Below are 27,722 nucleotides of genomic sequence, written 5' to 3'. Positions count from 1 at the left end.
CTATTTGTTCTTCATTCACAATTGGCTTCGAACCAAGGGTACGATCGAGGGCAAAACTACTGTTCAACCTAAGTTCGAGTTGGGCCGTAACATTACAATTGGTTTGATTATTCATTTTGTCTTTGACCCGTTTATCTAATATTCTTGATTATTTGTGTTGAATCAATCCACATATCTTTTAAACCACGTACAAATTTAATTGTTATCCGTTGTAAGGGTAGATAATTTGACGCCCACCGTGGGGCTAATGATAATAGTGGTGATTTGATATAAATCTACATAATACACTCTATTTTACGCTTGTTCTTTAAAGTCTTAATTTCAAGTTAGTTTAAAAATGTCAAATTCTCAGTTTGCCCACTTGAACATTGACGCTGAGTCTAGCCACTTTGGCGAAAATAATAAACTGTTGCCTAGCAACGAGGTGCCTCATGCTGACCCCAACGGAGTCCCAGTTGCCGATCCAGTCGATGCTAACTCACAGGTGGCCATCGACATCAATCTGCCAACTGATCCCGAAAACAGCGTTCGCACGAGACCCCGACTAACATCTTGAGAGGCACCCGAAGGCGAAGGCGATGGGGTAAGCTTACGGTTAATCTTCGAAAAGTTGCAGGCTCAACAGGCGACGATAGCGCAACTACAAAATCAAAGAAACGCCCCCAACAGGGTTAAGCCCGAACAATCCCGGGAAAACATCCGAAGAAATGAACAGATCACTGAGAGATCGGGTGAAGATGAGCCCGGGGTCAATACCGAAATAATGAAAATGCTCGATGCATTGACGAAGCGGGTGAAATCAGGTGAAAAGAAAATTGAGGCCAATGACAAGAAGGTGGAGACATACAATTCCAGGGTCGATCAAATCCCGGGAGCACCCCCGATATTAAAAGGGGCGAATTCCAAGAAGTTTATTCAGAAGCCTTTTCTTCCAAGCGTGGCATCGAAGATGATCCCAAAGAGGTTTCGTATGCATGATATCCCAAAATATAACGGAATCACGGATCCGAATGAGCATGTGACTTCCTATACTGATGGTAGGCTATAACCCTTATTTTAGTCGCTTATTGCACTCTAATTTACTGTACTTTACTTATGTTGAGTTTTAATTAATAGTGTTTTGTACTTATTATGTATTTTATGCCGTGTAGGAGTGATTCCGAGATATTTAGATGTTACGGAGTAAATTCGAGCTATTTGGAGCTTTGAAGTCTGAGTAGAAGCCCAAGGGATTAAATCGGGTCGCGTTCGGGGGTCGAGTACCAAGTCTGGATGTCAAAAGTGGAAAGAAACGAATTACTCTAAGAAACTTACACTGTCGCGCCGCATGGGGTGGCGCAGCAGTGCAATTTATGCCTAATGTGAATTGTGAAGTACTCTGGAATAGTCCACAAGCGCGGCGCATGCTGCGGTGTGACTCATGCCGCGGCGCGGCATGCGGCGCGGTAATACAAAAATGTTAGAGTATCTTCTCATTTTTGCTAAAAAGGGTATTTTCGTTCGAGGTTTATGGAGGATAGCTTAAATACACGGGAAAAATACTATTTCTAGAACTTTTGGACATATTTTTTACCTAAGGAGGCTAAGGAGGAGTTGGAAGAACACAAGAACAAGGATTTCATCATTCCTTCCTCATTCAAGATCCGGGTTTGGATTGAATCTATATTTTCCTATACTTTAATTATATTTGTGAAGAACTTCTCCATGTCTATGGAGTAGATCCTTTTGGGTTTTGATGGATTTGGTGTATTGATGATTGTTTGTGGATTATAATTCTATTTTTATGTATTCGAATCGTTTTTGGAAGATTTAATTGTTGCATCTATATTCAATTGTACTTATAATCGAAAGAGGCATAACTTATTATATCTTTGCAATATATTATTGGTTGAGTTCATAGATTCTTCTAAGTAATTGAATGAGGCTAGTTGAATCATTGATTAAACCTAGTTAGGAGGATAATCGTGAGAGGTTCTCCTAAAGACCAATCCATTACACATTCTTGCATATATTCATAGAGCTTAAATTGGTTCATATTCTGAGGTTGAGACTTAATCGAGAGAGGAGTTTCTACTAAACAATTGTATTGATAATTAATTGAATTTGAGAGACTCACTTGAATATTAGAAATGAATTATCTAGAGTTAGATCCCGAACAATTATCTTGCACATATCCTATCAACCCCTATTTTCTCCCATTGATAAATTCCTTGCTTACCTTTGTTGTGATTGTCATTAGTCAATAACTTTAGATTCTTAGTTAATTTTAGTTATTAATCATATAAATCTCGATTATTGAGTCTCCTGGATAGCAATCTAAATACAAACTACGATAATACTGTTTAACTCCAATCCATGTGGATACGATAATTATACTATACTATTTTTGACTAGCGAGCACAATTTAAGTGTGTGTTTTACGCTCGTCAAATTTTGGCTATGCATGCGCAATCAAAGGGAATTACTTGGAAGATGATGAAATTGAATCGGTGTTACTAAAGAAGTTTGGGCAGACTTTGTCCAAAGAAGCAATAATATAGAATCACAACTTACCCCCAAATTCCATTGAGTCGTTTGTTATGCTTGCAAACGATTTCGTGAAGGCCCATTCCGTCACCATCAAGGTCGAGACCAAAAAGTCGGACCTTTTCAAGGTTAAACAAAAAGACAACGAGATGCTTAAGGAGTTCATGTCGAGGATCCTAATGGAACGGATGAACCTGCCTCCGATCACAGATAATTGGGCTGTTCAGGCATTCACTCAAGGGCTTAACCCCCGAAGCTCCTTGGCTTCACAACAGCCAAAACAAAATTTGGTAGAGTACCCGGCGGTAACTTGGGCCGATGTCCAAAACAGGTACCGGTCAAAGATCAGGGTTAAGGACGACCAACTCGGATCCCCTTCTGGGTCTGTTTATCCCATTAGGAGCGATGATAGGTCTAAGAGAGTCGTCGATCATGAGTCCGCACGTTACCCCATAAGGAATGAAAAGAGAGGCGATCGAGGGTCCAGAAGTCAAGGTCTGATGAGCGAAAATGGTTTTGACAGGCCACTCGGGGGTAGGGAAGCACCTAGATTATCAGAGTATAACTTCAACGTTGATGCTGCCAGCATCGTATCAGCCATCAGGCTTATCAAGGAGACCAAGTGGCCCCTACAATTGCAGTCTGACCCTACCCAAAGAGATCCGAACTTGATGTATAAGTATCACGACACTCATGGTCACAGGACCGAGGATCGCCAACAATTGAGAGAAGAAGTTGCCCGATTGTTCAATATCGGGCACCTCCGAGAATTTATGAGTGATCGAGCCAAAAACTACTTCAGGAACATGGACGCCAAAAAACATGCCGAACAAGAGGAGTCTCAGCACGTCATCAACATGATCATTGGAGGGGTCGATGTCCCTCAAGGGCCAATGATAAAGCGCACTAAAGTATCTATCTCGAGGGAAAAACACACCCGAGATTATGTCCCAGAGGGAACCATTTCGTTCAGCAACGAGGATGCCGAAGGCATCGTAAAACCTCACAATGATGCGCTGGTAATATCCGTACTTATCAATAAGTCTCGAGTTAAATATGTGTGGATTGATCCAGGTAGCTCGGCCAACATCATCAGGTCGAGGGTCGTAGAGCAGTTGGGGTTATAGGACCAAATAGTGTTGACGGTCCGGGTGTTGAACAAATTTAACATGGCATGTGAAACCATTAAAGGGGAGATAACCTTGCTGGTGAACACCGTCAAGACTGTCCAAGAGACAAAGTTCAACGTGATCGAAGGGGATATGAGGTACAATGCCCTATTTGGAAGGTCGTGGGTTCATAATATGAGGGCGGTACCATCGACCTTGCACCAGGCATTGAAATTCCCTACGCCAGGAGGAGTCAAGACGGTCTACAGTGAGCAGCCGACTGCAAAGGAAATATTTGCAGTCGACGAGGTAATCCTGGTGCCCATGGTTTCGACATCAAGGAATGCGTAGCCGACCAGAAAAGAAGAGATTAAATAGCAATCAAAGATGTCGGTCTCGGTCGAACCGGTGGAACGAGGAATAGACGAGGAGGATGATTACGGGGTCCCAAGATTGTTCATACCTCATGATGACACGGACGCCTCCAAATCGACGATCGATGAGTTGGAGCAGGTCATATTAATCGAACATCTACCAGATCGAAAGGTATACTTGGGCACGGGGTAAACCCCCGAGCTCAGGAAAAAACTCATTGATTTTCTTAAAGCTAACATAGATTGTTTCACTTGGTCCCATCTTGACATGACAGGGATCCCACTGGAGGTAACCACTCACAAGCTGAGTTTGGATCTGAAACTCCATCTGGTTAAGCAGAAGAGGAGACGACAGTCCGAGGTCAAGCATGTGTTAATCAAGGACGAGGTATCCAATCTCCTTAAAATAGGATCCATTCGGGAAGTTAAATATCTGGAATGGTTAGCTAACGTAGTGGTAGTGCCTAAAAAGGGAATAAGCTAAGAATGTGTGTAGATTACAAAGATATAAACAAGGCATGCCCCAAGGATTCTTTCCCTATGCCTAACATCGATCAAATGATCAATGCAATGGCCGAGCATGAGATACTCAACTTTTACGATGCCTATTCTGTGTACAACCAATTTCGGATGGACCTGGACGATCAAGAAAAGAATTCTTTTATCACTTAATTTGGCACCTACTGTTATAATGTAATGTCGTTCGGATTAAAGAATGTTGATGCCACCTATCAACACCTAGTAAACCGGATGTTCGAAGAACAGATAGGAAAATCAATGAAAGTTTATATTGACGACATGTTAGTTAAGTCCCTGCGAACAGAGGACCATTTGAAACATTTTTAGGAAAACTTTGACATACTAAAGAAATACAATATGAAGCTGAACCCAAAGAAGTGCGCATTCGGGGTCGGATCGGGAAAATTCCTCGGGTTCATGGTATCCAATCAAGGGATCGAGATCAATCCCAAAAAAATCATAGCCATATAGGACATCACCGTGGCGGACAACGTCAAGGTCGTTCGAAGGCTGACCGGGCGTATAGCCGCCCTGGGCCGGTTCATATCTAGGTCCTCGGACAAAAGTCATCGATTCTTCTCACTGTTAAAGAAGAAGAATAACTTTTCCTGGACCCAATAATGCCAGTAAGCTTTGGAAGAACTCAAAGCTTGGAAGAACTCAAGTGGTGTCTTAGTCCAGGAGGAAGAAGGTACGCAATTTACTATTTACTATGTCAGTAGAACTCTAGGCGAGGCCGAAACAAGGTATCCTCACCGGGAAAAATTGGCGCTCACTTTGCAAGCGCCTCTAGAAAGCTAAAGTCATACTTTCAATGCCACCCCACATGTGTTTTAACTTCTTACCCGCTGAGGAACATCATGCACAACCAGAGCTCTGGGCCAGTTGCCCAAATAGGCCATCAAATTAGCGGGTACGATATCGAATAGCGACCCTGAACTGCCATAAACTCTCAATTTTGGCAGACTTCGTGGCCGACTTTATGACGGCCTTAATACCCGAAGTTGAGAGGGAATTACTGTTAACCTCGAGGTCTACTTCTGGTATTTGGACCCTTTTTACGGACGGTGCCTCGAACGCAAAGGGCTACGGGATCGTAATCATATTAAAACCCCCTACGGGAAATGTAATTAGGCAATCTATTAGAACTGTGAAATTGACTACCAATGTGGCCGAGTATGAGGCCATGATTTTAGGTTTAGAATTGGCTAAAAGCCTTGGGACTAAGGTGATCGAAGCCAAGTACGACTCCCCCCTCATGGTAAACCAAGTTAGTTGGACATTCGAAGTAAAAGAAGAACGGATGCTGAGGTACTTGGAGAAATTACAGGTAACACTGCATCAATTCAGGGAATGGACCCTGCAGCATGTACCCCGAGATTAGAACAGCGAGGTCGATGCTCTACCTAACTTAGTCGATTGATGCCGATGAATTCAGCTCGGGAACATTAGTGCAACTCATGAAGTCGGTGATTGAAGAAGGTCACGCCGAAGTATACTCAACAAGTTTAACTTGGGATTGGAGGAACAAGTACATAGACTACTTTGATGGTAGGCTATAATTACATATTTTGGCCATTAATTACACTCTAATTTTCTACACTTTACTAGTGTTTGAGCTTTAAATGGTATTATTTTACACTGGGTGTGTGTTTTATGCTTTGTAGGAGCGACTCTGATTTATGATTAGGTTGTGGAACTAATTGAGCTATTATGGAGCTTTGAAGTCTAAGTAAAAGCCGTGGATTAATTTGGGATTATAATCAAGGTTTAACAAACAATAATGCACTTAGCGAAGAGGAGCGAGGAATGGAGCAGGAAATCACCCAGATGCGCGACCACTTGCGTGATAGCGCACCTGGGCGCACAAGTGAAACAGAAGAATGCCCAAAGTGCGCGGTCAGTCCGCGGTCGCGCACGTGGGCGCGCAAGTGGTGCGCGACCACCTGACCAGGTGCGCGATCGCGCACATCCTGTCCGAAAAATTTCCCAAGCATATTTTTGTAATTTTGGAGGCGACTCTTCTGGACCTATATGAAGCCCAGCTCATCTAAAAAGAGGGCAACTGAGGATTTTGTGAAATTTTTTACCTAGAGAAGATTGGAGAGCCACCAAGGAAGAAGACTCAAGAATTCTTCAAGATTTCAACCCACAGTCGGTGCAATACGTATCAATCTTTAGAATTGATATTTTATTTGTTCTTACACTTATTTGAGATATCCTACTCCATTATTATGGAGTAATTTCCATTTGGGTGTAGATAGATATGGTGTTTCAATAGCTGGACAAGGGATTCGATTCTTGATACTTGCTAGAATTAATTGATAGAGCTTGAATTGTATTGTGGAGTTAATTAGTATTTTGCTTAATCGAAAGAGAAGTTCGATATTAATTTTCTGCACATCTTATGCTCTAGTTTAAATTCACGATTCAAATAGGTAATCGAAGGAGCCTCTTGAATTGTTGATTGAACGAGAAAATAGGGAATATTCGTGAGAAGTTACCCTTTAGATCATAAACATCATTTTTTATTCTTGCAACTGTTTACCATGCTTCAATTGGGCTAATTACTGAACTAGTATTTAATCGAGAGAGGAGTATTAGCTTCAAGAGTAATCTGATAATCTGTTGAATTCGTAAGAATCGATCATATTATAGAGTGAATTAACTCAAGAATTGGATCCCGAGTCAGTTATCGTGCACCTATATAGTCAATTACCCTTATTTTTCTCATAAATATTTCTTCGTGCTTACTTGCTCTTTTTAGTGATCAATTGTTATTTGATTGAACTTCAATAGTTAATCGTAGGATTAGATATCCAACCAAGTGTTAATTTTCTTGGATAGTAATCAACTGGAGATTATTCAACACTGTTTAATTCCAATCCCTATGGAGACGCTAATTTATCTATACTATCTTTGACTAGCGAGCACAATTTAAGTGTGTGTTTTGTGCTCGTCAAATTTTGGCGCCGTTGTCGGGGATTGGCAATCGACAGTATTAAAAATAATTTGTAGTACTAATTCAGGAACCAATTTATTCTTTAGTGTATTCACGTTTTCTCACCTGCGCGCAGGGTACAAATTTTGATTTCTCTGGTGTATAACTCGATCCTCTTCAAGGGAAGTGATACCATACGAACCAGAATTGGAAAAACACCTGCGACATCTAAGAAAGGAAAGAGAATTAACAGAAAAATCTTTGGGACAAACTTCAAATCAAGGAACCAAGGCAAACGAGGACAATGAAGGAATAAATTTAGTTGCAAGGGACGCAGCACAACAAGAAGTTGCACGGAGAATTGCTGACGAAATAGTCGAACTAAATGGGGGTTGAAGGTTCAATCTAAACCGACCTTTGGTTGAAGACCAGTTCGAGAATGCAGTACCCCGACAGGGAAGATCATTGGGTGACTATGTTAGGCCTGTATATAATCATGAAATGTCAAGTGTCAGACTCCACCTATAGCAGCAAACAATTTAGAATTGAAGCAAGGATTGCTTCAAACTATCCAAAATAACTGCACCTTGAGAGGGAAGATGAATGAAGATCCTAACACTCACTTGATGGACTTCGACGATATCATGAACACCTTCCAATACAATGGAGTATCAAAGGATGTTGTCTACTTAAGGGAATTCCCTTTTTCACTGAAAGATGATGCGAAGCAATGGCTTCGCAGCTTACCCGCGGGTTCTATAAGGACATGGGAAGATATGACCAAGAAGTTTCTTGACAAATAGTTTTCGGCTGCAAAAACAGGAAAGTTCAGAAAGGAAATTCACAATTTCTGCCAGAAAGAGACAGAAACGATTTTTGAAGCTTGGGAACGATTCAAGGAGATAGTCAGGAAGTGTCAGCACAATGGAATTGAATTGTGGATGCAACTCTAGGATTTTTGGGATGGATTGACACCATCCTCGCGACGAACTCTCAATACTACATGTGGAGGTCCAATAATGAAGAAGACGCCAGAGGAGGTAGTCTTAGTCCTTGATGAATTATCTGAGGACGCTAACCAGTGGCCGACTGAGAGTAATGACAGAAGAAAGTCAGTTGGGGTTCACCAGGTGGATTCTCACACATATATGCAATCCCAGCTAGACACCATGGCTAAGGAAATAAGAAAGCTGACATTAGCTAAGGTACAAAGTGAGCCACAATTAGCATGTGACTTCTGTGGATTGGGACACCCTACACACGAGGGCCAAGCATGCACTGAGGAAGTCAACGCAGTGGGAAACTTTAATAGAGGAAACTGCCAAGGTGGAAACAACTATAATGCTATGGGTCAAAGACATCCAGGGTTTTCGTGGAGTTCACCCAGCGGAAGCCTGAATTCATGGCAGCAAAATAATCCCAGACCCCAGGGTTAAGGACCACCAGGTTTTCAGATCTAGCAGAGGCAGCAATACCAACCACAACAGTCAAATCAGTCTAGTATGGAAGATCTCACGAAGGCATTCATTAACAAATCAGATGAAAAATTTGAGACTCAGGACACAGCCATCCGAGAGCAGGGCACAACCATCCGGAATTTAGAAAGATAATTGGGACAAATTGCAAATATGTTATCTGAGAGGACTCCTGGGACTTTGCCCTCTGGCACTGAAAAGAAGCCAAAAGAAACAATCAAAGTTGTATCTTGGAGAAATGGCAAAACATTGGTTGATCCAGCGGAAAAATCTAGAGCCGCGATGGTGAATATGCAGGCAGAGACACCAGTAGAAAAAGAAAATAAAGAGCTGCAGGGCCAGAGTAGTGGGTTAAAAAGGAGATTAAACAAAGTAGACATATGCCAGCTCTGCCATTTCCCCAAAAAATAAAGCGGGAAAAACTGGACAAATGTTTTGGGCGATTCTTAGAAATGCTCAAGCAACTCTATGTGAACATTCCTTTTACGGAGGTACTCACTCAGATACCTGCTTATGCAAAGTTCTTGAAGGAAATCTTATCTAGCAAGAAAAACTGGAAAAGACAACCGCGGTCAAGTTGAATGCCCACTGCAGTGCCATATTACAAATAGAATTCCCCAAAAGTGTGGGGACCCAGGAAGCTTTACCATACCATGCTCGTTGGGGAGTGGAAAATTCGATAAGGCCCTCTGCGATTCTGGTGCGTCAATAAATCTAATGCCTATGTATGTATTCAGAAAACTAGAAGGTGAGCTTGGAGTGATCAAATCAATACCGGTATCTCTACAAATGGCTGACCAAACCACCATTTTGCCTCAGGGAATCATCGAGGATATTCTAGTACGGGTGGACAAATTTATTTTCCCCGTAGACTTTATTGTGGTGGATATGGAGGAGAATAAGGAAGTACCTCTAATTCTGGGAAGGCCGTTCTTATGTACAAGTAGAGCTATCCTGTACATCTATGAAGGTCAGCTCATGCTCAGAGTGGGTAACGAAAAAGTGGTATTCCAGATGAAGAGGATGCTGAAGTACCCTAGTGATGAGGCATCCGCCTACTCATGTTTAAAAATGGATGTGGTTGAAGAATTGACTGAAAGTTACAAGTTCGATAAGCTTGTGGACGATAATTTCGAGAGGTGTATTACTCAGTCTGGCACAGTGGAGGATGAAGATCCTGCAATAAAGAAAGAGGCTGAAGCACTTGAAACTAAAGATCAAGAGGTCGATGAGCATGAATTAAAAGAGGAGGCTTCTAGACCTAATATGGAACTGAAAGTCCTCCCCACTCACTTAAAATATGCTTTTCTTGAAACTAAGCATTCTCCTGTGATTATTTCTACTGATTTGACAGGTACACAGGAGCGAAAGCTTGTGGAACTACTGAAGAAGCACAAGAAGGCTATTGGCTGGAGTATAGCTGATATCCAAGGAATCAGTCCAGCAATTTGCATGCACAAAATCCTATTAGAAGAAAATAAAAAACTAGTCTTGCACCCCCAACGCAAGATGAATAAAAATTTGGAGGATGTAGTGCACAAAGAGATCATTAAATTGATAGATGCAGGAGTGATCTTTCCCATCTCTCACAACCAATGGAGTAGTCCAGTTCAAGTTGTACCAAAGAAGGGCGGCCTGACAGTGGTGAGAAATGAAAAAAATGAATTGATTCCGACAAGAACAGTCACTGGGTGGAGTATGTGCATTGATTATAGAAGGTTGAATGATGCAACAAGTAAGGACCACTTTCCAATACCCTTTATTGATCAAATGCTAGAGAAAGTGGCTGGACACGGTTGCTACTTCTTCTTGGATGGATACTCCGGCTACAATCAGATAGTCATTGCCCCAGAAGATGTTGAGAAGACCACATTCATATGCTCGTCGGGTATTTTTTCTTACAGGAGAATGTCATTTGGGTTGTGTAATGCACCTACCACCTTTCAAAGGTGCATGATGTCTATATTCTCCGACCTAAATGGGAAGTGTCTAGAAGTATTCATGGATGATTTCACCTTTTTCGGTGATGACTTTGAAGACTGCTTAAAGAACTTAGAGCTCGTGCTTGAACGTTGTAAAGCCACGCACTCGGTCCTTAACTGGGAAAAGTGTCACTTCACGATAAAAGAGGGAATTGTCTTGGGCTACAAAGTTACTGCATAGGGAATTGAAGTTGACAGAGCCAAGGTAGACGTAATTGCTAGACTCCCTCCACCAACTTCTGTGAAGAGGATAAGGAGTTTTTTGGGACATGCGGGATTCTATAGGAGGTTCATCAAAAAATTCTCCAGCATTACCAAACTGTTAACTGCATTGCTAGTAAAGGATGCCAAGTTTATTTTCAATGTGGAATGCTTAAGAGCATTCGAATTGATAAAGGAAAAGCTGGTAAGTGCCCCTATTATGGTGACACCTGATTGGAGCCAGGCATTCGAGATAATGTGTGATGCCAGTAATGTAGCTATGGGGGCAGTTTTGGGGCAAAGAAAAGATAATATGTTTAGGCCAATTTACTATGCCAACAGAACGTTAAATAAAGCTCAAGCCAACTATGCTACTACTGAGAAAGAGTTCTTTGTTGTGGTCTTTGCTTTTGACAAGTTTAGATCACACCTAGTGGGGAGCAAAGTGATCATTCACACGGATCACTCAGCCTTGAAATATCTGTTGAATAAAAAGGAATCCAAGTCGCGTCTGATGCGATGGGTGTTGTTGATCCAAGAGTTTGACTTGGAGATCAAAGACAGGAAAGGCACAGAAGAGTTCCCTGATGATCTCCAGTTGAAACAGTTTCCGTGAGAGAAGTGCGCGGTCAGTCCGCGGTCGCGCACGTGGGCGCGCAAGTGGTGCGCGACCACCTGACCAGGTGCGCGATCGCGCACATCCTGTCCGAAAAATTTCCCAAGCCTATTTTTGTAATTTTGGAGGCGACTCTTCTGGACCTATATGAAGCCCAGCTCATCTAAAAAGAGGGCAACTGAGGATTTTGTGAAATTTTTTACCTAGAGAAGATTGGAGAGCCACCAAGGAAGAAGACTCAAGAATTCTTCAAGATTTCAACCCACAGTCGGTGCAATACGTATCAATCTTTAGAATTGATATTTTATTTGTTCTTACACTTATTTGAGATATCCTACTCCATTATTATGGAGTAATTTCCATTTGGGTGTAGATAGATATGGTGTTTCAATAGCTGGACAAGGGATTCGATTCTTGATACTTGCTAGAATTAATTGATGGAGCTTGAATTGTATTGTGAAGTTAATTAGTATTTTGCTTAATCGAAAGAGAAGTTCAATATTAATTTTCTGCACATCTTATGCTCTAGTTTAAATTCACGATTCAAATAGGTAATCGAAGGAGCCTCTTGAATTGTTGATTGAACGAGAAAATAGGGAATATTCGTGAGAAGTTACCCTTTAGATCATAAACATCATTTTTTATTCTTGCAACTGTTTACCATGCTTCAATTGGGTTAATTACTGAACTAGTATTTAATCGAGAGAGGAGTATTAGCTTCAAGAGTAATCTGATAATCTGTTGAATTCGTAAGAATCGATCATATTATAGAGTGAATTAACTCAAGAATTGGATCCCGAGTCAGTTATCGTGCACCTATCTAGTCAATTACCCTTATTTTCCTCATAAATATTTCTTCGTGCTTACTTGCTCTTTTTAGTGATCAATTGTTATTTGCTTGAACTTCAATAGTTAATCGTAGGATTAGATATCCAACCAAGTATTAATTTTTCTGGATAGTAATCAATTGGAGATTATTCAACACTGTTTAATTCCAATCCCTATGGAGACGCTAATTTATCTATACTATCTTTGACTAGCGAGCACAATTTAAGTGTGTGTTTTGCGCTCGTCATACTTCAAGATCGGAAAATTGCCTTCGGATCCCAAAGAATCGAGAGCCCTGCATACCAAGGCTGCCATATTTAGCTTGGTCAAAGGGGCACTGTTCAGGAGAACCTTCGACGGCCCACTATCCAGATACTTGGGACCGGGAGAGACGGAATACGCCTTGAGAGAAGTTCACGAAGGCACTAGCGGAAACCATTCGGGGGCAGAATCTTTGGTTTGGAAACTAATTAGGTCCGGATATTACTGGAACGAGTTGGAAAAATATGCGAAGGACTTCGTACGGAAATGTGACGACTGCTAGAGACATACCCCGATGATCCATCAACTAGGAGAAATGCTCCACTCGATATTGTCCCCATGGCCATTTATAAAGTGGGGAATGGACATTGTCGGTCCCCTACCATGGGCCCCCGATAAACCTCAATTCATATTATTCATGACCGATTATTTTTCCAAATGGGTTGAGGCTCAAGCATTTAAAATGATCTGGAAGAAATAAGTCATCGACTTTATCTGGGACCACATAATACGTCGATTTGGGATACCGGCCGAGATCGTTTGCGATAATGAAAAATAATTCGTCGGCAACAAGGTGAATAGATTTTTCAAAGATCACAAGATCAAGGAGATACTATCAGCACCTTATCACCCTAGTGGGAACGGGCAGGCAGAATCAACAAACAAGACCATACTTCAAAACCTGAAAAAGAGGTCGACCGGTGCGAAAGGGAAGTGGAAGGAGATCCTGCCTGAAGTCCTGTGGACATACCGTACAATATCAAAATCTAGCACCGGGGCCACCACGTTTTCATTAGTCAATGGGACCGAAGCCTTAATACCAGTCACGGTGGGGGCAACCAACCTCAGGTTCCAATATGCGATAGAAGATCCAAATGGCAAGGACATGATCACGAACCTGGAACTATCTGATGAAAGGCGGGAAGCCGCTCTGGTCGGGTTGGCCGCCCAGAAACAGTGAATAGAAAGGTATTACAACTGAAGAGCCTCTAACACTTTCAAGTCGGGGACTTGGTGTTGAGGAAAGTAACATTACATTACACCAGGAACCCGAATGAAGGTAAGCTGGGACCGAATTGGGAAGCACCATATCGAGTTGTCGGAATAACCAGGAAAGGCTCGTACAAACTCGAAGCGGGAAATGACGTACTAATGGTAGGCTAGGAACACATGTTTTAGCCGCATTCGGTAATCTAATTACTGCACTTTGAGCTTGTTTGAGCTTAAATGATAGTGATTTGCACTTATTACGTGTTTTATGCTTTGTAGGAGATGATTCCGAGTTAAGAAGATGTTCTAGAGCTAAATCGAATAATTGGAGCTTTGAAGTCGGAGTAAAAGCCAAGGAATTAAATCAGGATTGTGTCCGGGCTTCGTGCACCGGCGTTGCATATGAAAGTTCGAAGAATGACATTTGTACTAATGTTTCGCATCATACGTAGCACAATGCGATGTATCAGTGCAAATTTTCGTCAAAAGTTTGAGAAGTTCAGAGACTTGGAGTTTTTGGGTCTGACAGAAAAATACATTAATGCTAGGCATAGTGCGTAGAATCAGTACAAAATTTTGTCAGACAAGCTAAGTTCAGAGAGTTTACAACCGAGGGAATTGCACTAATGCTATGCATCCTACATAGCATAGTGCGACGCATGAAGTGTAAAAAGTTAGTAGGTTTTCCCACTTTGGCTCAAAGAGGGTAGTTTCATCCGGGTTCGTTCCTACTTGGTATAAATACACTAAAAACACGTTTTTATGGGACTTTTGACATTGGAAGATTTGGGAGAGCATTGGAGGCTACAAGACACGGGATTTCATCATCTTTCCACTAATTCAATATGGGAGTTTGGATTGTAACGTTAGATCGATGCTTTCTTATTCTTTAACTCTTTTTGTGATGACTTCCTCCATAATTATGGAGTAGTTTACCTTAGGGTTTGGCATGATTTGGTGACTTGGTGACTTGATTGTTGTTTATGTATTTGATTACTGCTTAATTGCTTAAATTTCTTTGAAGAGCTTTAACTCTAGTTGTGACTTTATTCATCATCTTGCCTAATCAGAAGAGGAGAAAAATATTAAATGTTGTTGCAACACATGCCTTAATTTATTTTGGTACTTCTTTAAAATAATCGAAAGAGCTTTGTGATCTACCTCATAAATTAAGATTGAGAAATAATCGAAAGAAGTATCTCTTAGACCATTCTTACCAATATATTCTTACAAGTCTCACCGCACATCACATTAATTTATTTGAAAGATTTAGATTTAATCGAGAGATGAGTCTGAATCAGAAGAATAAGCTAATCACCTATTGAATTCATGAGAATCGATATAACCCCAAGAGTGAAATATAACAGTATCATATCCAGAATCAAAAACTTGCTCTTATCACGTCAAAATCCTTATTCCTCACATTGATAAGAAACTGACCTTGCTAATCTCTAGTTTGCTGAAGTCAATCGTCAATTGCTTTACTTTAGCATATAATACTAGTTTATAACCATTACAAGTTAAGTTTTGATCATCCTAAATAGGTTAAGCTAGAAATTACTTGAGCATTGTTTAAATCAATCCTCGTGGAGACGATAATCAAACTATACTATCTTTAGCTAGCGAGCATCAATTTCGTGTTGTGTTTTGTGCTGGTCACGTACAACTACCAAACAAATTGAATGTGGCACACTCAAAGACCTTTACCTTCTCAACCAGGTCAGCATGTTCTCATTTTAGGGTCAAGGCCTCCTTATGAGCTTTTTCCAGCTCGGCCCGGAGAATTAGTAGGTCTTTAAGGGCCTCGTCCTGTTGCTCATAAAGAGCCATGTACATGTCCTTCTTCCATACCTACCCTTTGAGCTCGAACTCGAGCTGGCTAATTTCCAAGAGCTACTGGAGGAAGCTTTATTGGTGAAGCACTAAAGCCTGTAAAATGATGAAATTAGTAAGCTACATCAAAGAAAAACCTAATTGGGATTCATAAAGGGGTACAAAAGTGTTAACGCCTTACCCGGTTTAACGCCTGCTGCGCCTAGTTGAAAAGACTTGACGTGCCCACCTCATTTATCTTAACCTAGTCCTCCTCTGTCACCAGGCATCGGAGGTAGCTGGCTACACCCACCGGAGAAGACATGCCCTGATGATGATAGGCTATAATCACGTATTTTAGTCGCTTATTGCACTTTAATTTACTGCACTTTAATTGAGTTGGAGCTTTAATCGCTAGTGTTTTGCACTAATTATGTGTTTTATGCCTTGTAGGAGTGATTCCGATCTATGCAGATGTTGAGGAATAAATTCATGCTATTTTAGAGCTTTGAAGTCTGAGTAAAAGCCCAAGGATTAAGTTGGGATCGTGTTCAGGGATCAACGGATGATACTGTACTTTAAGAACGAAATGAAGAATCGAACAGGCATACTACGCACTGTCCAGTAAAATGCACATAACTTTTAGCTCAGAAATCCGTTTGGGAACCACAATGTATCTTTGGAAAGCTATTTAAAAGGGCTACAAATTTTATGTTTTGCACTTTCCCAAATTCCCAACTGATACTACACAGTGTGCAAAATGCGCGACCAAGTGCGTGAGCAAGTCGCCAGGTGCGCAACCGCGCATGTCCTATCCGGGAAGAGTCCTATTTCTCTAAGAAAAGGGTAGTTTCGTCCATTTTGTTTGGGGGAGGGGGGAGGGGGGGTTAATACCCCAAAAAACCATTTTAGAAGGACTTTTGACATACCTTAGACTTAGGGAAGCTAAGGAGAAGGGGGAGAAGCAATAGCACAAGGATTTCATCCTTCCTTTCTCACTCAAGATCCGGGTTTGGATAGTATTTATGTTTTCCTCTACTTTTATTTAATTTGTGAAGAACTTCTCCATATCTATGGAGCAGTTCCTTTTGGGTTTTGATGGATTTGGTGTATTAATAGTTGTTTGTGGATTATAACTCTATTTTTATGTATTTGAATCATTTTTGGAAGATTTAATTATTGCATCTATGTTCACTTATTCTTGTAATCGAGAGAGGTATAACTTGTGATACATTTGCACTATATTGTTGGTTGAGTTCACAGATTCTTCTAAGTAATCGAAAGAGGCTAGTTGAATCCTTGATTAAACCTAGTTAGGAGAATAATCGAAAGAGGTTCTCCTAAAGACCAATCCATTACGCATTCTTGCATATCTTCACCGAGCTTAAATTAGTTCATATTATGAGGTTGAGACTTAATCGAGAGAGGAGTTTTTACTAAATAATTGTACTGATAATTAAGTGAATTCGAGAGACTCGCTTGAACATTAGAAGTGAATTATCTAGAGTTAAATCCCGAACAATTATCTTGCACCTATACCATCAACCCATATTTTCTCCCATTGATAACTCCCTTACTTATCTTTGTTGCGATTGTCATTAGTCAATAGCTATAGATTTTAGATTATTAATTATATAAACCTCAATTGTTGATACTCCTGGATAGAAATCTTGCTACAAACTATGAGAATACTGTTTAAATCTAATCCCTATGGACACGAATATTTTACTATACTATCTTTGACTAGCGAGCACAATTTAAGTGTGTATTTTGCGCTCGACAAATTTTGGCGTCGTTGCCGGGGATTGGCAATCAATGGTGTTTGAAGTAGTTTGTGGTGCTAATTCAGAAATTAGCTTTTAATTTTTTTCTTTTATTTTTAGTTTGTTTGGTTAACTTCTCTTCAAGATTTTTTTTTCTGTTAAAGAAATCTTGAAGAGCATATTCTTGTTATTGAACTCTAAATGATGTGAAGATGGAGTACAACCAGCCTAAGAACACGATTGAATAGTTAGCAGCTGAACATTGGCAGCGGTCAACTATATGTTTTAAATGCGGTAGAAATAATCTATGGGTTGATTGTCAAGCAGGTAGGTATTCTTCCTATGGTTCATCTTTTGAACACTCTCACTTTGTCTCTAGTTCGTACAGGTATGAGGATTCATATGGGTATAATTCTGACTCTGGTTGGGATGAATACCCTTATTATAACTGGAATGAAAGTGAAGTGAGACAACCACCTCAAGCTGAGAATGATAGTTTAGAAGAGCTTATGTACAAGTTCATAAATAAGGTGGAAGAGAGGTTTACACAAGATGATGAAGCCATTAACAACCTAACAATGCAAGTGAGACAAATAATAAGTACACTTTCAGAAAGCTCATTGCATTGTGATGGTGAATATATGGAGGAGATACCCAGTGAGAATGAGCCTACCCGAGATGATGAACATCTACAGAGAGAGTTGTCCACTCTGCAAGAGGACTCTGTTTCAACTGAAATGATTAAAAATGAGGCTTTGGTTGATTATGAAGCAATACAAGAAGAGTTCAACCTCCTATCCACCTATCCACAATTGCAATTTTTAGTAGAAGAAAATGAGGAACTAATGGTCTTGGACATACCAGAAGAGTACTCACATGACCTTTCCTCTTCATTTTCTTACTCTAACCTTGATCATGTGAATTTTATTTTTGGGGATTTACAGGAATATGCAATGATTGATCTTGTAAATGAATACAGAAATAAGTTAAGGATAATCCTACAAGAATAATCCTCCGCTCAAAATGAGTCAAAGAAAGAAAGAAAAGAGTGTGTCTTTCAAAAATCCCTAAAGGACTTTGGCCTGATGAGCTCCATAAAGAACCCCGAGGAGCAAAATCGAAAGATGCATTCAGAATTAGGGGTGGAGTTCACAAGTTCTCGGAAGCGAAAAAAGTCCAGGGGAGTTTTCTTTACCTCTTGCTTTTTATTTGTGTGTCATGCGGACATGCCACAATTTAAAGTGTGGGGTGGGATGTAAATATGTAAATAATTGTTTGTTTTTATTTCTTTTAATTGAAAATTTTAAAGTTAAAAAAATAATATATATATATATATATATATATATATATATATATATATATATATATATATATATATATAGTATAATAATTCCCCCTTGGTTTTTCTTTGTGTCGCGGTTCTTTTTCAAGGGTTTTGTTTGAACCGGGTATAATTAATTTTTTTTTGGAGTAGGAAACCTTGCGCTGTGATTTTAAATGAAAGCAATATATCTTGACTTCATTATGTCTTGAGAATAATAAGTGCTTTAGTTGTGACGCTTAGGCTCAGTTTTTAACTCTTGTATAAGAACCTTAAATTGTACGATCTAAACTTTGCTTAACTACTTTGATTAGAGTGTCTTGATGAGTCCGATCCTGAGTGAGTTATGTGCCATGTGTGTGAAGTTTCGTGTATTTTGTGCATTGCATTTGATGTCTAGAACTTGCCCCGTGTGTCCGCAAAGCGAAATAGTAGTTTGTTCAGTCTTGGAAGTGATATAGGCATTTTTTTTGTTAAGCCATCTATATATTTTACCCATCAAATTGTTATGTATCGTAGATAACCCCGTTGAGCCTGTAATCTTGTTTCTTTGGCAACCATATTACAAGCCTTATCCTTTTGTTTGAATTGACCATCTATTTGAACCATTTACCTCTCGTGAGCACTTGAAATTGGTATGAACTTTATAAAACTTGAAGTGTGGGGTGGTTGATTTGGCTTTTGAGTGGAACTATTGAAATAAGGAGAAAGGTGCACTATTGTGAAAAAGTGTGAGCCACTTGAATCGAAAAGAAAAAAAATAGTTTATATTCATTGATAGTAGTAACTCTTGATGTATTTGTGCTTAAAGAAGTTGGGAGTTGATATATACAGATGTGAAGGTGGAGTTATGGTTTGACATAAGTGTGGGGTTTAAAGGTCAAGTATATGTATTAAAGGTGCTTAGGGAGGTGTAGTTACTCTTATATCTAAATGTGTCATACCCATCCCCGCAGCCTACATTACAACCAATTAAAGTCCTACTTGATCCTTGACTGAATAAGCTCGATTAGTAGAGTAGTACACTACGGGCAAGCCTATGGTGCATCTTTTGGGGCATATGATTGTTGTTTCTGAGAGTGAGTGAATTCTTTCTATCTTGAGTTCCTAATTATTCTTAACTTTTATTGTATGTGGAACTACTCTCTATTGTTGGGTGAGGGCACTTGATTCATGAAGGAAAGGTATTGTCATTGATCTCTGTGTTAGAGTAAGTGAGCGAGTTGTGAAAAATGCGTGGTGCTGTTGAAATCTTGAGGCTAGGATGTTACACTATTGTGCTTAGTCTATTTTAAATATTCTTGGTATGATGAGTTATGAGAGTTGTTTAAAAAGGTCATGTCTATGTGAAGTGTAGTTTGATTGCTCGAGGACGAGCAATGGTTTAAGTGTGGGGTGTTAATAGTAGGCTATAATCCCGTATTTTAGTCGCTTATTGCACTCTAATTTACTGCACTTTAATTAAATTGGAGCTTTAATCGCTAGTGTTTTACACTAATTGTGTGTTTTACGCCTTATAGGAGTGATTCTGATCTATGTAGATGTTGTAGAATGAATTCATGCTATTTTAGAGCTTTGAAGTCTGAGTAAAAGCCCAAGGAGTAAGTTGGGATCGTGTTCGGGGATCAACGGATGATAGTGCACTTTAAGAACGAAATGAAGAATCGAGCAGGCATACTGCGTACTGTCCAGTAAAATGCACATAACTTTTAGCTCAGAAATCCGTTTGGGCATCACAATATATCTTTAGAAAGCTATTTAAAAGGGATACAACTTTTATGTTTTGCACTTTCCCAAATTCCCAACTGACACCACACATTGTGCAAAATGCGTGACCAAGTCCCCAGGTGCGCGACCGCGCATGTCCTATTCGGGAAGAGTCCTATTTCGCTAAGAAAAGGGTAGTTTCATCCATTTTGTTTTTTTTTGGGGTGGGGGGGGGGGAGGCGGATTAAATACCCCATAAAACCATTTTAGAAGGATTTTTGATATATCTTAGACCTAGGGAAGCTAAAGAGAAGGGGGAGAAGCAATAGCACAAGGATTTCATCCTTCCTTCCTCACTCAAGATCCGTGTTTGGATTGTATTTATATTTTCCTCTACTTTTATTTCATTTGTGAAGAACTTCTCCATATCTATGGAGCAGTTCATTTTGGGTTTTGATGGATTTGGTGTATTAATAGTTGTTTGTGGATTATTACTCTATTTTTATGTATTTGAATCATTTTTGGAAGATTTAATTGTTGCATCTATGTTCACTTGTTCTTGTAATCGAGAGAGGCATAACTTGTGATATATTTGCACTATATTGTTGGTTGAGTTCACAGATTCTTCAAAGTAATCGAAAGAGGCTAGTTGAATCCTTGATTAAACTTAGTTAGGAGAATAATCAAAAGAGGTTCTCCTAAAGACCAATCCATTACGCATTCTTGAATATCTTCACCGAGCTTAAATTAGTTCATATTGTGAGGTTGAGACTTAAACGAGAGAGGAGTTTCTACTAAACAGTTGTACTGATAATTAAGTGAATTTGAGAGACTCACTTGAACATTAGAAGTGAATTATCTAGAGTTAGATCCCAAACAATTATCTTGCACCTATACCATCAACCCATATTTTCTCCCATTAATAACTCCCTTGCTTACCTTTGTTGTGATTGTCATTAGTCAATAGCTGTAGATTTTAGATTATTAATTATATAAACCTCAACTGTTGATCCTCCTGGATATCAATCTTGCTACAAACTACGAGAATACTGTTTAAATCAAATCCCTGTAGACACGATAATTATACTATACTATCTTTGACTAGCGAGCATAATTTAAGTGTGTGTTTTGCGCTCGTCACCTGAGTATTCTCCAGGATTATGAGAACGACCATTCTTTTGTGCCCAGGGTCCAAATTCTACGCGGAAAATTGCCTTACTAGTTTTGGGCTAGAACTCGGCCCTCCAGCTCCCGAGGGCACGTCCTTCTTCGTGATCTCCAAGTGGCCCAGCCCGGAAGAATTCTCCAATGCTGACATGTCCATGCCGTCGAAAAAGGAGTTCAGGGGATCATTTGAACCCTACGCCTTCTCACTTGATGTTTGTTTGCCCGCTCGGACCTCTTCGAGCATGTACTCAGTATAGGAGGGCGTCTCTATGATGTCAATGACATCTGTCGCCTCCTTCAGAACAGGAGCGACTTCCTGGGAGGTCGCAACCTCCATCTCCCCCTCAGGTTCCCGAGCTAGAAGGGGATCGACCTCGTGGTCCCCTTTCTCGGCCATCATCTTCTCCCCAGTAGGGGTCGATCCATGAGCGACGAAGATATCATCTTCTTCGGGCTCATCCCTGAGTTGGTAGAGAGAGTTGGGGTCCGGTACCCTGGACTTGGTATTCTTCTTGGGATTCCGGACCCGGGTGGCCACCTTCTACTTCATCTTCGCCTCGGGGTCCGGGAACCCGAGGACTTTCTCATTTTCTTCTTTTTCTCCTCCTTCACGGTAGCCTCGGGTTGTCCCAAAATGGAGGGCTCGGAAAGCAAGGATGGATCCTCGTCCTCATCTAGCGACCTAAGTTTGGTGGTCTTAGGCAAACCTGTAAGAAAAAAGGAAAAGGTTAGCACTGTCTAAGTTAAGAGCGCGATGGTAACTATTCAGGGAAGAACCTCACCATGAGAACAAGCCTCCCATTTGCCCTTCGAAAGTTTGTGCCATGCGAGCTCGGAGTACGGTATCTGGTCACAAATCCCCTTGATCCGCTTCTTTAATCGGGGGATTGCATCGGGAACTTGGGGAATAGATGTACGACCACAAACACATGCGATGAGTGAAAAAGGAAAAAAGAAAGAAATACCCAAAAAAAACAATACTTACGGGATGCGTTCCACTCCTCGGGGAACGACAGAAAATCGGGGGGGATCAGCCTTCGGTTTTCACCCGAACGAACCTTCCCTGCCGGCTTCGGCCTCGATCATCATCAATACTCGAGAAAGGAGCCTTGCTTTCTCGGCAAACGAGCTTGATCAATCCCCCTCAGAAGATTCGAGGATTGTACATGCGGAGTAGGTGGTCGAGGGTGAACCGAGGAGATTCAGTGTTGTTTACAAAATGGTGCAAGAGGATCACAATCCTCCAAAAGGATGGGTGAATTTGCCCAAGGCACACCGCATACCTCTTGCAGAAAGCAAGAACTACGGGGTCCACAGGGGCGAGCGTGAATGGGTAAGTAAACACTCAAATACCACAGGGGCCATGTCCTTGCCCTCCCACTTACATTCCGCTCGGACTATGGGTAGGGTTTCTTCAGTGACAGAGCATATGTATCTACATGCTCCCTCGCCTCGGTCTTATTGACTAGAGGCCTTCTCGACCTTGAAGTCATCCCCGAGCCACCTCGGGAACGGCCACCTCAGCATTTGCGGCCTGGTGGGAAGATGAGGGGGCAGCCTGCTGAGGCACTGACTTGGAAGTTTTTGCCATTATAATCTGGAAAATATAGAAAAATATGAAGATTTGAAGATTGTATGAAGGTATGAAGGTCTGGGATGAAGGTTCAAAGAAGAATTATGAAGATGAAGATGAAGATATAAAGGCTCAATGAATAATGTATGAACATCTAGAAAGATTAAAAGCAGGTAGAATATTAGAAGGTGAAGTCTAGAGTCGGAAAGTGGAAAAAATAAAGAGGGTTGGAGCTTTTATAGGGGAAAAGACAATCAATGCGTGATGTTTCGCATTCGAAGATGGCCAGCCAATGACTGACACGTGTCTGAAGTCAGAACGACACGACTGATGGGACGTTTCGATTTACCTGTCATCTCAGTTATAACGTACGAGGGAAGAAACCAGGGTTCATCTATCGTTTCTCATCGTTTCGACAAACCTACCCTCCAAAAAAAGAGAGGACTATCTCTATACGGGTAAAATTGGGGACAGAGCATACCCCGATTTCCCGGTGAAGAATACGGAAGAAGGGTACGGACGCACGAGATCGAAATCGAGGCCGAGAACCTTTCGTATTGAGATCCACAAAAGAAGAACGATGTGTTAATCACCATGCACGATAAAGTAACGCTTCCCGGACCCAGAACGAATTCTAAAGCCTGAGAAAACACGGTAAACGGTTACACACCACGGATAAAGGGCCGTTATATTCGTACCCGACCGGATATCATGGCGCGGATCTAGCTCGATGTCAGTTACGGATCAGTAATTACTAGGAAAGGATGATTTTTATCTTTTTAGACTTGTACTAGGGATGAAATTCTCCTACTATATAAAGGGGAGGTTTTTTCTTTTGATAGACACATTGTAACACGCAAATCAAGGCAATACAAATTCATTTCTCTGCTTTCTAGCTATTGAAAAGTTCTCACTTTACTATTTGTTCTTCATTCACAATTGGCTTCGAACCAAGGGTACGATCGAGGGCAAAACTACTGTTCAACCTAAGTTCGAGCTGGGTCGTAACATTACAATTGGTTTGATTATTCATTTTGTCTTTAACCCGTTTATCTAATATTCTTGATTATTTGTGTTGAATCAATTCACATATCACGTACACATTTAATTGTTATCCGTTTTAAAGGTAAATAATATATATGTGTGTGTGTTAGAAGAACATGACCTGTAAAATTCAAATGAATGGAAATGGTCACTAGTTTACACTTTACACTACCAAAAAGATTGCAATTTTATTTTCTCAAGAATCCACATTATTTACCAAATACCCGTGCTCTACATGTATAACTTCAGAAAGAAAGTAATTGTAGAGAACTATGGGAATAAAATAAAACTTTATAATCAAATTGGACGTTGTTGCGCGTGAATCACTGCAGCCCAAAAACAACCTCTACTGCGCAAATGATCTATCTTGTTGGCTAACCGAAAAGAAACCTTGTTAGTGTTAGAAATAATGAAAAAGGTCAAATATGCCCCTCAACTTTCATATATTGTATATACGGCGAAGGTCAAATATACCCTTGTACTTTTATATATTGTCTATACGGGGAAGGCCAAATATACCCATGTACTTTCGAAAATGGTCTAAAAATACCCTTCGTTATACTATTGGGCTATATATACCCTTCCCGTCATATTTTGGAATAAATATACCCTTATTTTGGATGGAGTGCCACGTGTCAGCACCAGATAAAAACGAGTCATTTCTTCTTCTTTTTTATCCGATCCGTTTTAAAAAATCCACCACCCGACCCGTTTTAATATTCTATTTTTTTAAAGCATATATTTTGTAAAAACTGAAATTGTTTTTTGTAAAAACTTAAAAAAAAAAAAAGAAGAAGGAATTTGCAAAATATATATTTTTAAGCCTTTTTGGTTTTTTAAAAGTATTTTTTTTGTAAAAACTGGAAAAAAAATATTTTTTTAAAAATGCTTTAAAAACTGAAAAATGTATATTCTGTAAAAACTGGAAAAAAAAGAAATTTGCAAAATATATATTTTTAAGTCTTTTCAGTTTTTTTAAAGTATTCTTTTTGTAAAAATTGGATAAAAAATATTTTTTAAAAAAACTGGAAAAAAAAACTCTCCTAAAGCAGTGGGCTACATATGCATTAGTTTTAAAAAAATAAAAATATTTTGAAAAATCTTTTTTTTTCAATTTTTACAAAAAGAATACTTAAAAAAACTGAAAAAACTGAAAAATATATATTTTAAAATTTTCTTTTTTTCAGTTTTTACAGAATATATATTTTTCAGTTTTTAAAGCATTTTATAAAAATATTTTTTTTTCAGTTTTTACAAAAAACATACTTTTAAAAAACTGAAAAGACTTAAAAATATATATTTTGCAAATTCTTTTTTTTTTCTTCAAGTTTTTACAAAAGATAAATCAGTTTTTACAAATATATGCTTTAAAAAAACTGAATTTTAAAACGGGTCGGTGGTGGATTTTTTAAAACGGATCGGGTAAAAAAAAAATGGGTCGTTTTCATCTGGTGCTGACACGTGGCACTCCATCCAAAATAAGGGTATATTTGTTCCAAAGTATGACGGAAAGGGTATATATAGCCCAATAGTATAATGAGGGGTATTTTTAGACCATTTTCGAAAGTACAAGGGTATATTTGGCCCTTCGTCGTTGTCTATATTTAACTTCCGTTATATTATCGGGTCAAATTTACCCTTACCGTTATACTACCAGGCCAAATTTTCCCCTACAATCAGCAAACTTTTAAAAATACCCCTTGATCTGTTAAGTAATCCAAAATCTCCCAAATTCCTTTTATTTAAATCACTTGTTGTTCTTCTTGGTCAACTATTTTTAAAATAATTGACATTTACCTACTTTCTGAATTAGAGAAAAAATAAATAAGAGAAAAATATATTAAATAATACAACCGAATAAACAAAGTATAGTAAATTGAAAAAAAAATTAGGTAGCTTTTCTAAATTCTAAAAGTATTTACTAACATCTCAATTTTAATGAATTCGTTGCACCATATGTATAGAAACTTTGCAAGTATTAGTGATTGAAGTTGAAGTTTCTTGGAGACTTTACATTGTCTAATTCAACTTTGCTTTAATTAAATGCCTATATATTTTGCACTCTTAAGTTAGTTGATCGAACTCTATACTAACCAAGCAATGACAAAATATATTTGGATATATATGTACATACATGATGATCAGCTGCATAAAATATACAATAAATAGACCAACTAAATTCTACGGTGTGTATATGATTGAAAAATAAATAAAATTTTAAACCAATTTTATTTATTACAAAAAGAGAAATAGGTGCATTGGTAATAAAAAAAATTATGAATAATTTGTATAGTCTAGTAACTTTAGCATTCACATCAATAGTAATTTTTGAAATTAAAATACTGGGCCAAAAAGTAGAACAAGTGATTTAAACCAAAAAAAATTGGAAGATTTTGGATTACTTAACAGATTAAGGGATATTTTTAAAAGTTTGCTGATTGTATGGGTAAATTTGACCCGATAGTATAACGTTAAAGATAAATTTAATCCGATAGTATAATGAATGTTAAGCGCAGACAATATATAAAAGTAAAAAGGTATATTTAGCCATTTCCCCACGAAATAATTAACTTTGCACATCAATTAAGCAGACAATAGACTTAGATCAGTGTCAAATCCAAGCCAAGGATTTGTCTTACGGTAATAGTAAGCCTGAGCCAGTTGACGAGTGGGTCTTCCAATCCGCCCACACCATAATTGGGATTAGGAGAGATGATTAACATGTGAGAAATATTAGGAGCACGTGCATAATTAAACCAAGATTAGAACAGGTCTGATTGGGAGGCGACATTTTATTTGAGAGGTATGGACACGAAAATGAAGCACAGACACCGGCCTCCAGCTCACTCTTGTCTCGTTACAATTGTTTTCCACCTCCCAAGCAAAGTTAGTTGTAAACTTTAGATATACGACCCGTCCCTTTGTTTGTCTGTTTTTCGAGACGTGGCATTATTGCGTCACAAGCCTCCAAGAGAAATTGGATGCGCTTCATCCTTTATATAAATAAGTTTCATACTAAACTACCGTTTGGATACAGATTTGATTGAAACTTGAAAAAAAAAAATTTATATTTGAACATGTATTTTATTTGAAGAAAAGTTAAAATTTAGTGAGTGAAAGAAAATATTTCACCCAAAAACAGCCGTAAACTAGTTTTTGGGAACGTAAAATTTTTTGAACCAATAGTTAAATATCTAAAATATATTTATAAAGTATGTATATTATAAATTAATATACAAAAAATATATATATTGCTGGCTATTATTGTTTGGAGCGACCAACTATTAGTTTTTCCTAATTTTAAACACCTTCATATATTATTTTTTCTAATCTATAGTATTTGATTAAGTATGATTTTTTTTTTTACAAAAAATAAAAAAATAAAAAAATTGACATATGATATGTGATGTTGCCTAAACCACTCGTTATTATCCTTTTATCTCTTAATACCTTTATCTTTCAAGAAACACACAATAATTTTAGCTTTGTTGCTCATGCAAATGCATTAAATTA

At 39.1% G+C, this 27,722-nt stretch overlaps 1 protein-coding gene and 1 non-coding gene across 2 annotated transcripts; one reads left to right on the top strand and one right to left on the bottom strand.

The window, feature by feature from the left end:
• The first annotated feature begins 3,026 nt into the window (after window positions 1-3,026).
• LOC142171939 (uncharacterized) lies at window positions 3,027-8,272 on the top strand. Its single transcript, XM_075235665.1, has 3 exons — window positions 3,027-3,600; window positions 3,718-3,944; window positions 7,985-8,272. The coding sequence occupies exons 1-3, from the start codon at window positions 3,027-3,029 to the stop codon at window positions 8,270-8,272; spliced, it is 1,089 nt and encodes a 362-aa protein (XP_075091766.1).
• Window positions 8,273-8,293: 21 nt separating this feature from the next.
• Window positions 8,294-8,400, bottom strand: LOC142172192 (small nucleolar RNA R71). The gene has a single exon (XR_012701568.1). It is a non-coding gene; the product is annotated as a small nucleolar RNA R71 (small nucleolar RNA).
• Between the last annotated feature and the right edge of the window lie 19,322 nt (window positions 8,401-27,722).

This window comes from Nicotiana tabacum, chromosome 17 (assembly GCF_000715075.1).
Source record: "Nicotiana tabacum cultivar K326 chromosome 17, ASM71507v2, whole genome shotgun sequence".
NCBI lineage: Eukaryota > Viridiplantae > Streptophyta > Magnoliopsida > Solanales > Solanaceae > Nicotiana > Nicotiana tabacum.
This window is presented reverse-complemented; position numbering and strand designations above follow the sequence as displayed.